Source organism: Kogia breviceps, chromosome 19, assembly GCF_026419965.1.
Source record: "Kogia breviceps isolate mKogBre1 chromosome 19, mKogBre1 haplotype 1, whole genome shotgun sequence".
Lineage (NCBI taxonomy): Eukaryota > Metazoa > Chordata > Mammalia > Artiodactyla > Physeteridae > Kogia > Kogia breviceps.
In genome coordinates, this window is record NC_081328.1 from 33,171,984 (window position 1) to 33,189,335 (window position 17,352).

At 40.4% G+C, this 17,352-nt stretch overlaps 1 protein-coding gene across 1 annotated transcript in view; it reads right to left on the reverse strand.

The window, feature by feature from the left end:
* The window catches only part of LOC131746460 (leucine-rich repeat-containing protein 37A3-like), a 69,571-nt gene extending 52,913 nt beyond the window's left edge, over positions 1–16,658 (reverse strand). The window contains 1 exon segment of the mRNA XM_067021542.1: positions 16,618–16,658. Coding sequence (XP_066877643.1) covers positions 16,618–16,658 — 41 coding nt within the window.
* Positions 16,659–17,352: the final 694 nt, after the last annotated feature.

Here is a 17,352-nt window from a genome sequence, read left to right on the forward strand (position 1 = left end):
TTGCTGGTCCTCAGACCTTTGTGTAGCACTGGGCCAGACTATCCACATCACTGTAATAAATCTCTGGTGAGAAACTGAGATTTAGTTAGAGAAAATGACTAAGAAGGTTATCTAGCCAATTAACAGTAGGCCTGGAGCTGCAAGGTAATCTTTGAAGTCTTGGCTCTACATCACTGGTATATAGAATTAGAGTTTCAAGGACCAGTTAACTTGCAAAGTTAAATGAGAATGATCTAGACTTGCCTCTGCATTTTGAGATAAATAAGTAGATGATGATGATGACAATGAAGAAGATAGATAGGTAGTGATGAAATAAAATTCATATTTTATAGCAAGACAAGACAAATTTAAACATAAAATTTTTCTCTGCCTGTTTGGGCCTCCTCCCTCCCCTTTACTGTGTATTGTGAATCTGCATTAACCAGAACTCCTTAGAAGATAACATTCTTTCTTAATCTTGTAAGGAATCAGGTTGACCCACTACTTGCTTTGTACATGAAGATCTAGATTGTGTAAAGTATCAATATGTCATCTGACATATAACCCTTTGTCTCAAAAACTTATATAACTGTGCTTTGACCTCTAATGGGTGGAACAGTCCGAAGAGCTTTCTGAAAGACTGACTGTCTCCCAGGTTATAATCCTCAGGTTGGCTCAAATAAAATTTTCCATATCTTTCTTAGATCAAACACTGATTTTTTTTCACTGACAGTAGATGATAGATGATAGATAGATGGATAGATACATATAGAATGATATAATCTCAGAATGTGTGCCTTTTAAATAAAGCAAAAATCATTTTCAGAAAAAATCACTGCCCTCCTCTAATTTTTATGCTTTTACCACAAAAGAGGGAAACCTCTAAGGAGATTCAGCATTCTATGGGACCATACATCGATATCCATTTCTGAAATGCTTCTTCAGTGGCCACACAGACCCAGCTCTACATGGACCCTTAATCTGATTTCCAGATTGAGTATTTAATTTCTTTACCAAAGCAAAAGTTGGCAATTGCTTGATTAATTTAACCTCATTCCTCTTTGTCATTAGAACAAATCTAAATGTCTCAGCTGACAACACCACTTTAGAAACATCCTGATTCTGATAAATGGCTTTAAAAGTATTATTAGCATAGATGCTTGTTTGATTCTGAACTCCTGCTCTCCTGAGAGCCATGGGGTGGGCACTGAATTCAGATTGGGAGGGGATTGCTGTGCCCTCAGGCAGTTTTAGATTAGTATGCAGAACCTGTATGCGGGACTCCGTGAATTTTTTAAGTCTTTTTTTTTTTCCTACTTTTCTCTTTTCAGGGTCCAAGAGGGGAACTCAATTATTCACTTTTAAAAAATGGCCATGGATTATTTTGAAAATCCAGGCCAAGTAAAGGTAAAGATACTGATGCTGAGCTGCTTAACTAGTCAGTTTTTGTTAATAGATATAATTATTTTTCACACCTTACTAAAGAACATGAAGAACAGTAAAGAAACAGTGTTATTGGTGATTTTTAATCAGGTTTCTATAAGACCCAGTCAGAAAGTAATTATTCAAACAAATGAAGGAAGACAGCATAATACATAACTGTACTAAATATCTATTAAAGGAATAACGTCTCATTTTAAGATAAAGTACATAAGTGATATACAATTCAAGTAAAGCATTTTTTTTTTTTTTTTGCAATATAAGTTTTATTTTTATTTTTTATTTTTTTTGTGGTACGCGGGCCTCTCACTGTTGTGGCCTCTCCCGTTGCGTGCAGGCTCAGCGGCCATGGCTCACGGGCCCCGCCGCTCCGCGGCATGTGGGATCTTCCCGGACTGGGGCACGAACCCGTGTCCCCTGCATCGGCAGGCGGATTCTCAACCACTGCGCCACCAGGGAAGCCCCAAGTAAAGCATCTTTGTTATGCACTTTACCACTTCATAAAAAGCAAATTACAAGTAATTCTATTTAATGATTACATGTTATGTACAAAATAATGTACCATTACTATTTCCAGTATCTTTATCATTACAAAGATATTAGAAATATCCTTAATCATTACAAATTATTATTGTTAACATTAATAATATTATTATTAACTGTAACTATAGCTCATTTTACAAAGCACCTTTTTCTGTGCAAAGTGTTTTGCAGCATTACTGAAGTTAGTCCACAAAACACTAGAGTTAGATATGCTTCATTTCTCATTGAAGAAACTGAAACCAAGCAGGACCCTGTGGGGCTCCTGGGCATGGAAGCCTTTCTGTCCCCCATTTCTTGTTTGTAGGGAATAGACTCCAGCCTCCATGAACCTTCCCTGAGTCCCAAAGGGCAGATCCCAACAGTTGCTAATCAGGGAAGGGAGGGGATGCAGAGACAAGGGAGGAGCAGTCAAGAAACAATAGTGCAGCTTTGGGGCAGGGTCCTGGTTCCACCTCAAGGGATACACATAACAATACCTTTGAGCTCTTTACAAAACTACCCCCCCCCAAATGGAGGATGTTAGCATTCTTCATTCCAGATTAAAGGATCCAGAGAAGCTCTTCAAGAGACCACCTGAGGCCAAATTAAAGGAACCACAGAAACTCATCAGGCCACCTGAGGCCAGATTAAAGGGGTGCAGGCTCTATACACACCTTGATCCTTATCAACAACCCCACCCTTGAACTATCGTTATAAAACTCTTCATCAAATCCCCCTTGGGTTGGGACACACAGTTTTGAGAGGCACGAGCCCACTGTGTCCCCCTTTGCCTGGCAAAACAATAAAGCTATTATTTCCTACTTCACCCAAAACTCTGAGATTTGATTTGGCACTGGTACACAGAGGCTGAGTTTTCAGGATCAAAACTGAGGCTAAGAGAGTTTAAAGACCTAAGCATCAAACAGCTAGTAACTAGAAGACCTGCCTAGGAAATCAATTTGCATCTGCCTGTCTCCAAAGCCCATGATTCTGGTCCCTCCCACACTACCACCAGCTATGAGGGTCAAAGATAACACACTTGATACAATAGGGTTCACTGCTCAATACAATGACAGAGCTGCTTCTCTACATGTGCTAACCCAAAATGGCATTTGAGAGCAGAACAATTTTGCATTCAGTGTCGGCTACAGTTTCTTATTTTCCTTTCTGATTTACTAGAAGTAGTATGTTCCTACTTCTATATCCTAATTCCTGTTTCTCCTATTTGACTGGAAGAGAAAAGTATACTTTTGCTTTGTCTAGGGTAACGTATTTTCTACTAAAATACCATTCAACCTCTTGTTCTCTCAAGAGTCTATCAAAATAGATTTTGTCCACAATAGCCAGCGCTAATACAATTATCCCAGGAGTAGGAATGGGATGCACTAAAGGAAAGAAATTCATGACCTCGACCTTATGCAAACATCCTTCTTGACCACTCCTAAAGTTAGTCTCTATTCCTTTACCTCTTCCCTTCCATAAGAAATGTTTCTGATTATTTCATCAATACAGGTCACTCTGGTACAATGGAAAGAAGACAGAATATCTGGAATCAGATAGACCTGGGTTACAATGCTGGTTCTATGTTTTAATACTTTTGACTACACCATTAAGTATCTCTGTCCTCAAATTTCATGTCTGTGAACTGCTATGAAGAGATGTTTTGAGGATTTAAGGGGCTATTATATGTAAGAACCTGGTACATCAGAAATGGAAGCTAAACTTTTGGTGGTGAGCATGCTATAGGGTATACAGAAGTCAAAATATAATGCTGTACACATGAAGCTTATATAATGTTATAAACCAAATAATTATGATGTGTTCATTTTCCCTCTCCATCTTCTGGAGATGTAATGAAAAAGAAGGCACATGCTTAACGTCAATAATATCTCAAACAACAGTAGGAGAGGGAGACCTCGATGCAAATCAATATAAAAATTATGCTAAATAAGCCAGTAACTCATGTGCCTCTGTTTCTTTCCTTTATTCAGAAGGTATTTATTGGTTGTCTACTATACTCCAGGCACAAAGGATGACAGTAATCCAAACATTCAAAGTAATCCAAACATTTAAAGAAAAGAGTTCCAGAAAGTGGGGACAGAGATAGGTACGAGGGCCCAGAGAGAGAAATAGCTGATAAATTCAAAGATCAGGAAGCAAATTAACACAATTGCAGTATGGTGAACCTGGGGAGTGGTAAGAAATGGCATTGAAACCAGGCAAATCCTAGGCTATGGGAAATCTAATACAGTCCCTTCTCTCACACTCAACTGGTCATTTTCTTAAATTAACACGACTTTACTTTTTACAGAACTACATGATATGAATCTTGCTTTACTTCCAGATGATCCTGCCTCTATTGGCTACTTGTTACAGAGGTCTTTTGCTTTTTTTTTTTCTATTGTTTCTACAGAGATTCTGATTTGAGTGCATATCATAAACAAAATGTATGACTAAAGTATTTTAGACTTTTCAGATGACCAAATCTGGAAGAGTTGCAAAATGGTTAAAAGCATAGCTTTCAGAATAGCAGCAGCCAAGTTTACATCCCCAGCTGAGGCATGTACTGGCTCTGGGGCAGACAGCAAGGCCCTTCACTTCTCAAACCCTGTCTCCCCCCTTCTATAATGGAAGCAGATGGCTCTAAGAATTAAATTCTGCTCCAGTGCACCTAGCAGAGCACCTAACACATAAGGGCCTAGCACAAGACACTGATATTATTAATATGTAGTATCCCATTTCATAATAAACGTATCACTTGACTCTTTGTCTCCAAAACCAGAAGGTAAAGAATAGTCTGGGGTTTCCCTGGTGGCGGAGTGGTTGAGAATCCACCTGCCGATGCAGGGGACATGGGTTCGTGCCCCGGTCTGGGAAGATCCCACATGCCGCGGAGCAGCTAGACCCGTGAGCCATGGCCGCTGAGCCTGTGCATCCAGAGCCTGTGCTCCACAACAGGAGAGGCCACAACAGTGAGAAGCCCACATACCGCAAAAACAACAACAACAACAAAAGAGTAGTCTGTTTTATTAAGTTTAGTTTGTAACTGCCAACAGGTTAACCTGTGCCTTCTCTAAATTAGGTAAAATAATGACTTAAATTTAATGAATGAAGACTTTGTTTTCATAAAGACTCATGTTACAGTAACAGGCATGATTCTAAAGAAAGTCATGCAGAAGACGGCGGAGGAGTAAGACGTGGAGATCACCTTCCTCCCACAAAATACATCAAAACTACATCTACATATGGAAAAAGTCCTACAGAACACCTACCGAACACTGGTAGAAGAACTCAGACCTCCCAAAAGGAAAGAAACTCCTCACGTACCTAGGTAGGGCAAAAGAAAAAACAGAGAGAAAAGAATAGGGATGTGACCTGCACCTCGGGGAGGGAGATGGGAGGTAAGAAAAGTTTCCACACACTAAGAAGCCCCTTCACTGGTGGAGACAGGGGGTAGGCGGGGGGGAGCTGTGGAGCCACGGAGGAGAGCGCAGCAACAGGGGTACAGAGGGCAAAGCAGAGAGATTCCCACACAGAGGATTGGTGCCGACCAGCACTCACCAGCCAGAGAGGCTTGTCTGCTCACCCACTGGGGCGGATGGGGGCTGGGAGCTGAGGCTCTGGCTTTGGAGTTGCTATGAGACTAGGTATCAATTACAGGAAAAAACCTATAAAAAATACGAACACATGGAGGCTAAACAATACACTACTAAATAACCAAGAGATCACTGAAAAAAATCAAAGAAGATATCAAAAAAACACCTAGAAACACATGACAATGAAAACACAAGGACCCAAAACCTACGGGATGCAGCAAAAGCACTTCTAAGAGGGAAGTTTATAGCAATACAATCCTACCTCAAGAAATAAGAAACATCTCAAATAAACAACCTAACCTTACACCTAAAGCATTCAGAGAAAGAAGAACAAAAAAACCCCAAAGTTAGCAGAAGGAAAGAAATCATAAAGATCAGATCAGAAATAAATGAAAAAGAAATGAAGGAAACAATAGCAAACACCAATAAAACTAAAAGCTGGTTCTTTGAGAAGATAAACAAAATTGATAAATGATTAGCCAGACTCATCAAGAAAAAAAAAGGAAGACTCAAATCAATAGAATTAGAAATGAAAAAGGAGAAGTAACAACTGACACTGCAGAAATACAAAGGATCATGAGAGATTACTACAAGCAACTATATGCCAATGAAATGGACAACCTGGAAGAAATGGACAAATCCTTAGAAAAGCACAACCTTCCAAGACTGAACAAGGAAAAAACAAGAAAATATGAACAGACCAATCACAAGCACTGAAACTGAAACTGTGATTAAAAATCTTCCAACAAAAGCCCAGGACCAGATGGATTCACAGGAGAATTCTATCAAACATTTAGAGACGAGCTAACAACAAACAACCCAATCAAAAAATGGGCAGAAGACCTAAACAGACATTTCTCCATAGAAGACATACAGATGGCCAAGAAGCAAATGAAAACCTGCTCAACATCACTAACTATTAGAGAAATGCAAATCAAAACTACAGTGAGAAATCACCTCATACCAGTTAGAATGGGCATCATCAGAAAATCTACAAACAACAAATGCTGGAGAGGGTGTACAGAAAAAGGAACCCTCTTGCACTGTTGGTAGGAATGTAAATTGATATAGCCACTATGGAGAACAGTATGGATGTCCCTCAAAAAACTAAAAATAGAACTACCATACAACCCAGCAATCCCACTACTGGGCCTATACCCTGAGAAAACCATAATTCAAAAAGAGTCATGTACCACAATGTTCACTGCAGCTCTATTTACAATAGCCAGGACATGGAAGCAACCTAAGTGTCCATCGACAGATGGATGGATAAAGATGTGGCACATATATACAATGGAATATTACTCAGCCATAAAAAGAAACGAAACTGAGTTATTTGTAGCGAAGTGGATGGACCTAGAGTCTGTCATACAGAGTGAAGTAAGTCAGATAGAGAAAAACAAATACCATATGCTAACACATATATATGGAATGTAAAAAAAAAAATGGTACTGATAAACCTAGGGGCAGGACAGGAATAAAGACACAGACATAGAGAATGGACTTGAGGACACGGGGAGGGGGAAGGGGAAGCTTGGACAAAGTAAGAGAGTGGCATGGACATATATACATTACCAAATGTAAAACAGATAGCTAGTGGGAAGCAGCCACATAGCACAGGGAGATCAGCTCTGTGCTTTGTGTCCACCTAGAGGGGTGGGATAGGGAGGGTGGGAGGGACATGCAAGAGGGAGGAGATATGGGGATGTATGTATATGTATAGCTGATTCACTTTGTTATATAGCAGAAAGTAACACACCATTGTAACGAAATTATACTCCAATAAAGATGTTAAAAAAAAAGTCATGCAGTTATCTTAGAGCAGAACAGCCTTGGGCTGGAATAGCTCATGTGTTCATTTACTCAATCCTTCATTTACATATTCATTATCATGTGCAGGACCCTATGTCAGGTACTGGGCATAATATGGAAAGGTATAAGTCCCACTTCTTATCCTCTCAGTCTTACAGGTTTAAAAAACAGTAAAGAAACACTTCTATTAAATTGGTTATGATACAAAAAAGCTGAAAATGCCAAAAGAAGCATTTTAAAAGTGAAGATGGAGGTCATGACTTACAACACAGTAGGCTTTGGGAAAACCTTCCTGAAGGAAATCACACATGCACCAACCTTTTAAGGGTAATTATGAATTTATAAGATAATGAAAGGAGAAAGTGTATTCTAGGTGGCCCTGGTTGGAGACCTATTTAGCGGATGAGTGGTAATCAAGGGGGTTCTTAGGGTTGTACTCAGAAGGCTTAGCATGAGTATAGCACTCACAGGCGGCATGCGAGGGGCAGTTCAGAACAGAGAACTAAGGTTTCCCATGGTGGTGGCAGTCTTCTCATCCGCTGGGCTTAGATGTGGGTCCAGCAACTGAAGAGCTTCACGTGCTACCCGTACGAAGACCAATCAATCAGCAAACTTCTGGAGAATCCAGCAATGCGGGATCATTCTAGCTCCCACGTGCTTAATTCTCTCCTTTTTTATTTTGGAGGGTCCAGAATACAAGGCTGTCTCCTCTCAACTCAGTCCAAATATGAAGCAGAACCAAAATACTGGGAAGCCCCATTCTCTGGTTTTCTTTCTCCTTTTCATGCTGGGTTCCCTTTGAGGGACATTCTGAAGTCTCAGTGTAGATCACTCATCCTCTCTTCTTAAATATAACTCATGAAACTGTGCCTCCTGATAAACTCAGGAGTATCAAGTTCAGCCAAGAGGTCTATGCCCTCAAGGAACATGTACTCCGTGTGGTTATGACTACACCCTGAAAGAGGCAACTGGCTTCAGAGTCTCTGTTCTCATTGAGGGGGATCCTGCAACATTTCTCTTAGATTCTCAGATGATACTGTGTATCTCTCCGTAGGCTGTCTTGTCCCTCAGGCATTCGGGAAAACAAAACAAGAAGCACCTCAAATTGCACTGTTGCCCCCTCTAGCTTTAAAATTCAAGGAATCAAGATGGACCTCATTTCCCTAATCTTTACAAACAAATCCACAGAAGCCCTCTCTCCTGAAGACTTGTATAAAGCTGGTCTCTTAGTCATAAACCTGAGCATATGGCTTGTTAATATTAAAAAGAGGGGGAAAGTAAAGTTATAACTAGCGTTGGAAAGAAGACTAGCCTTGTTACTTCTTGGTTTATACCCGCATCTCACATCAACATGGTGTCCTAGCCTACAGAACATACATACAATAGTTCGCCTTCAGGCAGTACTTTAGAGAACTTTAAAAAAAAAAACAAGACAAGCCATCTGTTTCAAATGGGTTTCTTTCAAAAGAAACCCTAAATCATATTCTTAATTAACCCACAAGACTCTGTCATCCATTAATGTACCTAACTGCATTTTCCCAGAATGCAGGTTAATTGTAGAAAAGAAATTAAAGTTATACAAAATTAGTTGATGTCTCACTCTGCTGAGCATTTCTGATTACAGTATTTCTGATTCTTTTTCTAAGTTCTTGATATTAACTACCTGAACTAGCTCATCAGATAATGTGGTAGAGAGAATAATGGATCCTCAAAGATGTCCTCATCCTAATCTCTGAAACCTGCAAACGTAAAAGAACTTTGTAGACATAATTAAGGATCTTGAGGTGAGAATATCATCCTAGATTATCTAAGTGGGCCCAATATAATCACAAGAACTTAAACCAAGCAGGACCCTGTGGGGCTCCTGGGCACGGAAGCCTTTCTGCCCCCCCCCCCCTTACTTGACTCCAGCCTCCATGACCTTCCCTGAGTTCCAAAGGGCAGATTCAAACAGTTGCTAATCCAGGAAGGGAAGGGATGCAAAGACAAGGGATGGGCCAGTCAGGAAACAATAGTGTAACCTTGGGGCAGGGTCCTGGCTCCATCTCAAGGGATACAGTAACAATGTCTTTAAGTTCTTTAAGATAGTTATCAGCATTCTTCATACCCAAGAAAGATCACCTGAGGCTACATTAAAGGAACCAGAGAAGCTCATCAAGAAGATTACCAGAGACCACAATTGGAGGATTGGAAGCCCTTCACACACCCTAATCTTATCAGCAACCCCACCCTTGAACCATTGCTATAAAACCACTCATCAAATCCTCCTGGGTTGGGACACATAGTTTTTTGGGGCTGGATCCCACTGTGTCCACGTTTGCCTGGCAAAGCAATAAAGCTATTCTTTTCTACTTCACCCAATGTCTCCAAGATTGGAGTCGGCCCCAGTGCACAGAGGTCAAACTTTCAGCATCAGGATCATTATAAGACTGAGGCAGGAGGGAGGGGGAAAAGAGGAGTTATTCAATGGGTATAGAGTTTCAGTGTTCTACGATGAAAAAGTCCTAGAGTTCTGTTGCAAAACAAATGTACATATAGTTAACACTACTGTACACTTAAAAATAGTTAGGATGGTAAATTTTAGGTTGTGTGTTTCTTCATAATAAAAAAAAGGGAGTGGGGAGACAGGAGTGTTAAGAGAAGGCAATGTGACAACAGAGGCAGAGGTTGGAGTGATGTGGGGTTAGAAGCCAGGGAACACGGGCAGACTCTCTAAATTACAAAGGGCAAGGAATGGATTCTCTCCTAGAGCCTCCAAAAGAAACATAGCCCTGCCTACATCTTAATTTTAGCCTTGAAGACTCACTTTGGACTTCTGACCTCCAGAATATAGGATAATAAATTTGTACTGTTTTAAGCTAATAAGTTTGTAGTAATTTGTTGAGGCAGCAATAGGAAACTAATACAGACAATACTTCCTTCCATTTGCCCATTGGTTGACACCACTTTTATACATATTACACAACTTACTTTTATGATTTCCATTTTTTAGATAAGGAAACAGAGCTGTAGAGCACTGAACAGATGTGTCCAAGAACAAATGAGGAGTTAAGGCTATAAGGCAAATCTGATTCCTTGTCCTTTCTCTTCAGTGTAGCGGCTGTCTGTGGTAACAGGTCCCATTTGCCTCAATTTTTGTACGGAGACTTCTTTTTATTGCCATGTAACTCTCACAAGCTATAAAATGGTAGTAAGAGACATCTTGGCTCCTCTTTGTATACCTGTCATGATTTATAGGCTTTAAGGATATGCCCTCATACCCCCCTGTTATAGACTGTTCACAGGTTGAAGACCTAACTCCCATTATGATGATTTGAAAAGGTAGGGCCTTTGAGAGATAATTAGATTTAGATGAAGTCATGATGATGGGGCCCTCATGATGGGATCTGGGTCCTTATAAAAAGAGGAAGTGACACCAGAGCTCAGCCTTCTTTGATTGGCAACAATCTCCCCAGAGGATGGAGAGGTTCTACACTGCATGCCTTTTATCCTAAAGCAGACAAAGGTCAACTGACTGACCACCACACAACTAACTCTGGGTCAACACCTTAAATGACACTTTCCAGACAGAAAAAACACAAGATTGGGTTTTTTTCCATACTTCATTTCATCTACTTTTCACAACCATCTGGTGAGGCAGGTACGCCAGGAACGCTGGATTGACTGATCAAGTAATCAATTGATTTTACTATTTTCACTACTTTAAGACAAACTGCTTTTTGAGAACATCAGATTCTTAGCTGCCTTCATGTATCTATAGCTGATCCATCAGCATTAGCCGCTTTTCTAAGTTTGAGGCCTTACCTGCTTCAGCCTTTATAGTTAAGAGTTGGAGGAATGGAAGGTATGTCTTGCAGTTAGATTTTTACATCAGAATGGATTTGATTTTTGACATCAATGAACAAATTCATTTGTCTATCCCTGCACTGCAGGACTAGAAATCCATCATAATTACCTGCCAGCTCCTGGTTCACCCCAGTCACGGTTTCTTATTCAAAAATGTTGCCTAACCTCCAGAAAGTCCTCACTGAATTTGTAGTTTGCAGGTATCTAAAAGGCTCGCATTTTTAATGAATTCCTAATGTACTCACTCAAGCAAACCAGGAAATGATAACCACGGAACATTACATTTCAGGCATTAATCATAATTGCTTAATAATATCAAACAAGGAGATTTTATTGCAAACTGAGACTTCTTATGTAACTTCAGAATCAGAATAATTGTCACATTCGCACATATTCTAAATGATACCACACATTCCAAATGCCTACATTAAACGGTTTAGTCATAAAGAAATATTTTGTCAGTTAATTTAATTTAATTGCATGGCATAATCGTTTCACCTATTTCTCTAAAAACAGATATTTTAGTAAGAGAACTACATGGAGGTTATACACATCTCACTTTCTCAATTGCTAGTAAAGGTCTCCGCTGAAAGTTGCCAGACAATTACACATTTGCGGGGTTTCTATAGTTCCTCAATGTACTTGTTATGTATCATTAGTCACCAGTGAAGCCCTTCACTAATAGCAATTCCCTTCAACAATAACCCCAGAGAATTTAACACTGATTGTTGGCAGGTCACCTGGAACTGGTTGGCAGAATTTCCAATTTTCTGTTGGGAAATTGCTTATTTCTCCAAGTCTATTCCCATTTTTACAAGTGGACAGCGAGCTGAGATTATACATTAGTATATGTCTAAATATAAAATTGGGATGGACGGTGTCACACTTTTAAAAGAGTTAAGCATTTAACATTTAAAAAGTTTAAAGAAGTTTAAAATGTATTTTTAATCTTTCTCAGAAATTCATGGGCTGATCCATATTGGGGGAAATACTAAGAGAGTGCCTAAGGATTGTCATTTGTATGGAGCATTATTATCATAAAATTACCCTTTTAGACTCTCACAGCAGTAGCACCATTAGCTTTCTTGTAAATACTATATCTAAGGATCTCAGGCTTATCAAAAGACTGAAGGGATAAATAGGTTCTTTTTGTAACAGTAGTAACATTAAATTTGCCAGAGAAAGGAGGAAAGTAAGCAACCAAAAACTCAAAAGCCACATTAAAAACAGAAGACAAAGTTTGCTATTTACATTAAACTATCATTTGTTTAAAAACATATACTAGAGATCGATTTCAAAAGTGTGTATTTAGGATGCTAAAATATCATACATTGCAGCAATATTACTGTATACCTTTGCACATAAAAACTCTACCAAATTCCTGAATTAAGCATTATGTCACTGGCTGCCTATATAAAGATATTAGAGGCAACAGGTAACAATCCAATGACAACTTTGAAATTTAGTCAACATGGGGCACTCTGGAGAGACAAACTAGCAAAACCCCCCAAATCTGCAATGCTCAACACAAGTGCTTAATCTATTTGAGGATTAAAAATGCCTTTATTACTTTAGATTTTTTTGTACACACACACACACACACACCCAAAAACTTGTTAAAAAATAGAAACAGAAATAACAAAGTTTAAAAATGCATAGAAAATTCCAAGAAGAACAAATTAAACTGATTTCTCTCCACTCAGAAATAATTAATATGAACATTGTTTCTTTTTTCATATGCACATAAAAACACACAAAGATGCTACGTATATGCTGAGAGAGAGAGAGAGAGAGGAAGAGAGAGAATAATACTGGACAGTGAAAAGTCCGCTTTGCAAACTATACCTTTTCTTATACTCTACTATGAACATTTTACCACATTAAAAAATATATATACATATATTTATTTCTAAAAATGCCATTTTAAAGGCTGCATACAGTTTCATTATATGGCTACCTAATGCACTGGTGAATAACCTACTGATGGACATTTAGCTTGTTTTGTTTATGTTATTTATTTGTTAAAGGATTATTTATGGAATATGTGTTCATTGCTCATATCTACCATGTCCCAGAGTGGGAATACAAAGCCTCCGTTCTCACAGAGCTTACATTTCTGGGACTGAGGGATAAAGACAGACAAGAAAAACAATGCACACAAATAAATATAACAGCTGGTGATTGAGTCCTACAATAAAACTATAATAATAATAAAGCAGGTTAAGAAGACAAAGAGTGAAAAGAAGTAGTAGATGGTCTCTGATAGGGAAGACCTTCGAACAGGGATCTGAATGACGGTATGGCATTGGCCTAGTGGAAATCTGGGCGACGAGCCTTCCAGATTCAGTAAAACAAGAAGTAGAAGAGGGAGTATGCTTGGCATGTTGATATAATAAAAAGGAGAAAAGCATTAAAAAAAAAACCAAAAAACTTTTGTGTCAGAATCTTTACACATAGATCTTCAGAAAATATTCCCAGGAGTACATTTGTAAGGTCAAAAATATGTTCACTTTTTAATCAGAATTTTCTCAATATCTTATGAAATTTTTTTATTGAAATAGTTCTTTTAAAAACCCTCTATGTTATATCTCATTACTTAGTGAAGTATTAAGAATCTCTAAGAATTAGTACACTCCCAAGAATCTGCTATGTATTTTCTGTCATTTGCATACATACAACCAAGCCTATCATTTGACATTATTTAACAGGTGTTGGTGATAAATGTCAGCATGCCATGATTTGCATGACAGCTATTTTGCATATGTTCCCTACCAGACTAGACCCTCATTGCACCACTGTATATGACAGCACTGCACATTCTAGAGATTTCTGTAACTGCATGACTGATGTTGTATAACATTTCCTTTTTTTATATTCAATTCACTCCTTAAGTGGTGAGAATGGTGACCATGTAGCGTTTGCCTTTGTCTCCTCAGCATCCAGCATAAATGCCTACCATGAGGGAGATGCTCTATAGGTACCTTAGATGAATGAATCAACAAAAACATCCTCCTCTGTAATGGCCTATATGGGAAAAGAATCTAAAAAAGAGTGGATATATGTACATGTATAACTGATTCACTTTGCTGTATACCTGAAACTAACACAACATTGTACATCAACTACACTCCAAAAACAACCCAAAACTTCTGTGATATTATAAGTGAGATAAGGATTAGGTAATAGCCAAAGAATAATAATTAATTAATTTAAAATAATCAATAAGTTGACAAAATGTATCAACAACCGTCTGCCCCAGGAGGCTCTCTCTGATTTCTAGTGGCTCATTGGTCCCTTAAAGACTGCACATTTGACCCTTGAACAACAGGGGCTTGGGGCACCAACCCTCTTCACACAGTCAAAAATCCCTTATAATTTAGAGTTGGCCTCAGTATACGTGGTACCTCTGGATCTCAGGTTCTGCAGCTGCAGATTCAATCAGCCAGGGATTGTTTAGTACTGTAGTATTTGCTATTGAAAAACATCCATGGAGAAGTGGAGCCACGCAGTTCACACTCAGGCTGTTCAAGGATCAACTGCATATTTCCAGAATTTAAACTCTCTGAGTCACAAAAGATAATCAGCTATTCAGAATAAGGGTCTGGGTGGCCAACATTCCGAGAATGTATTAAGACCGACACTCTGCCTACTGTTCCTACTTCCCTTTTACATATTAAACAGGTTGAGAACCAAAAAAAAAAAAAAAAAAAAAAAAGGATCAACTGTATAGTGTCTTAAAAGTAAAAGTCTCTTACCTTCAAATCATTTTAAACCTATGTGCTAATCCCACAGTTCTAAGCATGCCTGATAGAACAGGAAACATAAAATACCTCCCAGCAATTACAAATCATTTGTGTCCATACTGTTGAATGCTAATATAGGCCAGGCATTGAATTAGGAGCTAGAGATGATATACTGACATGGTTCATGTGGATGGGAGGAGACACCAGAGCACACAGTTCCAGGAATGTGATACTTCTCCCTCTAGTTCTAGAGAGAGACGGTTTTGCTGTTGTTGTCTGTTTTGCATCCAGTTGGCAGGTAAAAGACCAAAGTGAAATTGACTATCTCACATAAACACTAAACTGGCCAAGTGAACAGGAGGGCCTGGTCTAACTCCTGCCAACCTTTTCCATTTGCTCTTGACACTCCTCACCCTTCTCTCACTGACTTAATAAAACTAAGATCAGCCAAGCCCTTTCCAGTCTCAGGACCTTGGAATGGTTATCTTCTGTGTTCATGCTCTGAGCAATCCACTCCACTCCTGGCTTTTCAGTGTGACTGCTCCCTGGTCCTTAAGGCCCCACCATCAAAGTCCCCTTCTCAGAGACAATGTTCACCTTACATCAAACGTCACCCCTCCCCAGTACTTGGTTATTTAGCCTTAACATAACCTACTTCATTCCTTCATAATTCTTAGAACTAGTGTGATGATTTTGTCACTGGCAATGTCCATTAACAATTCCTGGGAGATAAAAATAGAAGCTGGGTCATAAAATAAAGTCAAACCATTTTTTTTCCTGTGTGCTTATAGGGTGCCCCATGCAGAGGCCTAGCATCCAGCACTTCAGACCAGAGTTCCCTGTGCAAAACGGCTATGCCCATCACCTCAGCTCAGCAGAAGTACTGTGACGACACCTCAATTCAACATGGCAACAGTGGGCCATATGCAGAGATGCACTGCAATCTGGAGCCACGAGCAGCACAGCTGCACCCCACCCATAAGAACTCCACCCCCTCCCCGCTGAAGAGAACCCTGTAAAGCAGTCCTGCCACCAACAGCCTGCCCAGAAGAGTGTACACTCAAAAGCACAAGCTTGCACCTCTCCCTTCTTTGATCAAAAAATAAAGCTTCCCTTTGCTTCTGAACCAAACTTAGTCTTATATTGGCTCCAATAACACCAGGCAGGAGAAAGGGTAAGTAACAAATTTAGGCCACCCAGGTGGGATGCACTGTGGTCTTTTCCCCTGCACCTATCCACTAGGCTCTGGGCTCACCCTAGCTCCAGTGGGAGGACAGCTGAGGCTTTGGGAGGTTCGTGTGAGGATGACTGACTCTGGTCTTTGAGTTCACTCTGACGGGAGAGAACAGCAGGAAGCCTAAGGCCGAATTCAGAGCAACTCTGCCCAGCAGCCTGATACCCAGTTGTGGTGTACACACAGGGTAGCCCCTAGAGTAATCTGGACGGCGCCCCCGTGAGGGGATCACACTGGGGCATCGTTGGTGATCAGAGACTGAAATTCGCGTATGTCTGCCTGCTGCCTCTGGCTGGCCTTCCTGAGGTCCCAGATGCCCGGGGACGGTGGGGATGAGAGGAAGCCCAGGCAGTCTTGCCTTTGGCCTCAACAGTAGTGCTGTCCCCTTAACCCCAGTACAAGACAAGAGCGGCCACATTTGTCTTACTTGTCTTACTTGTCTTACTTTTTGCCGTCCTTGCCAACCTCAGGGGTCAACAGTATCATCCTCCCTAGTCACTTTCAGTTTGGTAAAGGAAAGTGGCCAAGAGGCGAGGCCAGGAAGATGTCCAGGTATCGAGGACCATCTGACAAAACGGAACAGGGTCGCACAATCTGAGTTCAGGAAAAGGCACTGCAGACGCCCAAGTGAGAAAGGGTCCCAAGGTAGGTACGCAACCGGTGACTTGATCTCTCTTCCAGTCAGTGCTAGTTTCTCTGAAGTGGGCTAGGGAGCACTGCGAGCCACTCGCAAGACCAGGAACCCCATTACTGGGAAGCTCTTGAGCTGCTGGCAAGAACAAGAAACACCCACCACTCGACCTCTCCTCCCTCGGCTGGCAAGGCGAAACTTGAGGGATTCTTTATCAACCAGGGTTCCACAGGCTCTCCTCCCGGTATCAGCACAGAATCCCAGCTGCCCCAGCAATCTGGTAAATAACCTACGGGGATCCCTCAGGCCTTTGACTCTCACCCAGTGGAAGTCAGAAAACTCCTCCTTTTCAACCAAAAGGAGGAAACAGAAGACCCCCACCTCAGAGAGCTATGCCACCCCCTAAGGGACCAAGCTGGTCAGGAACTAATGTGGCTAAGCTGCTCTGGCCCAGAGGTTGTCCTGTCTAACCTCCTGTAGGATATCCTGACTGAGGAAGGACTATCTCAAGCATGGGCCGTTACAAATTCAAGGGGGACCCCCAGTTAT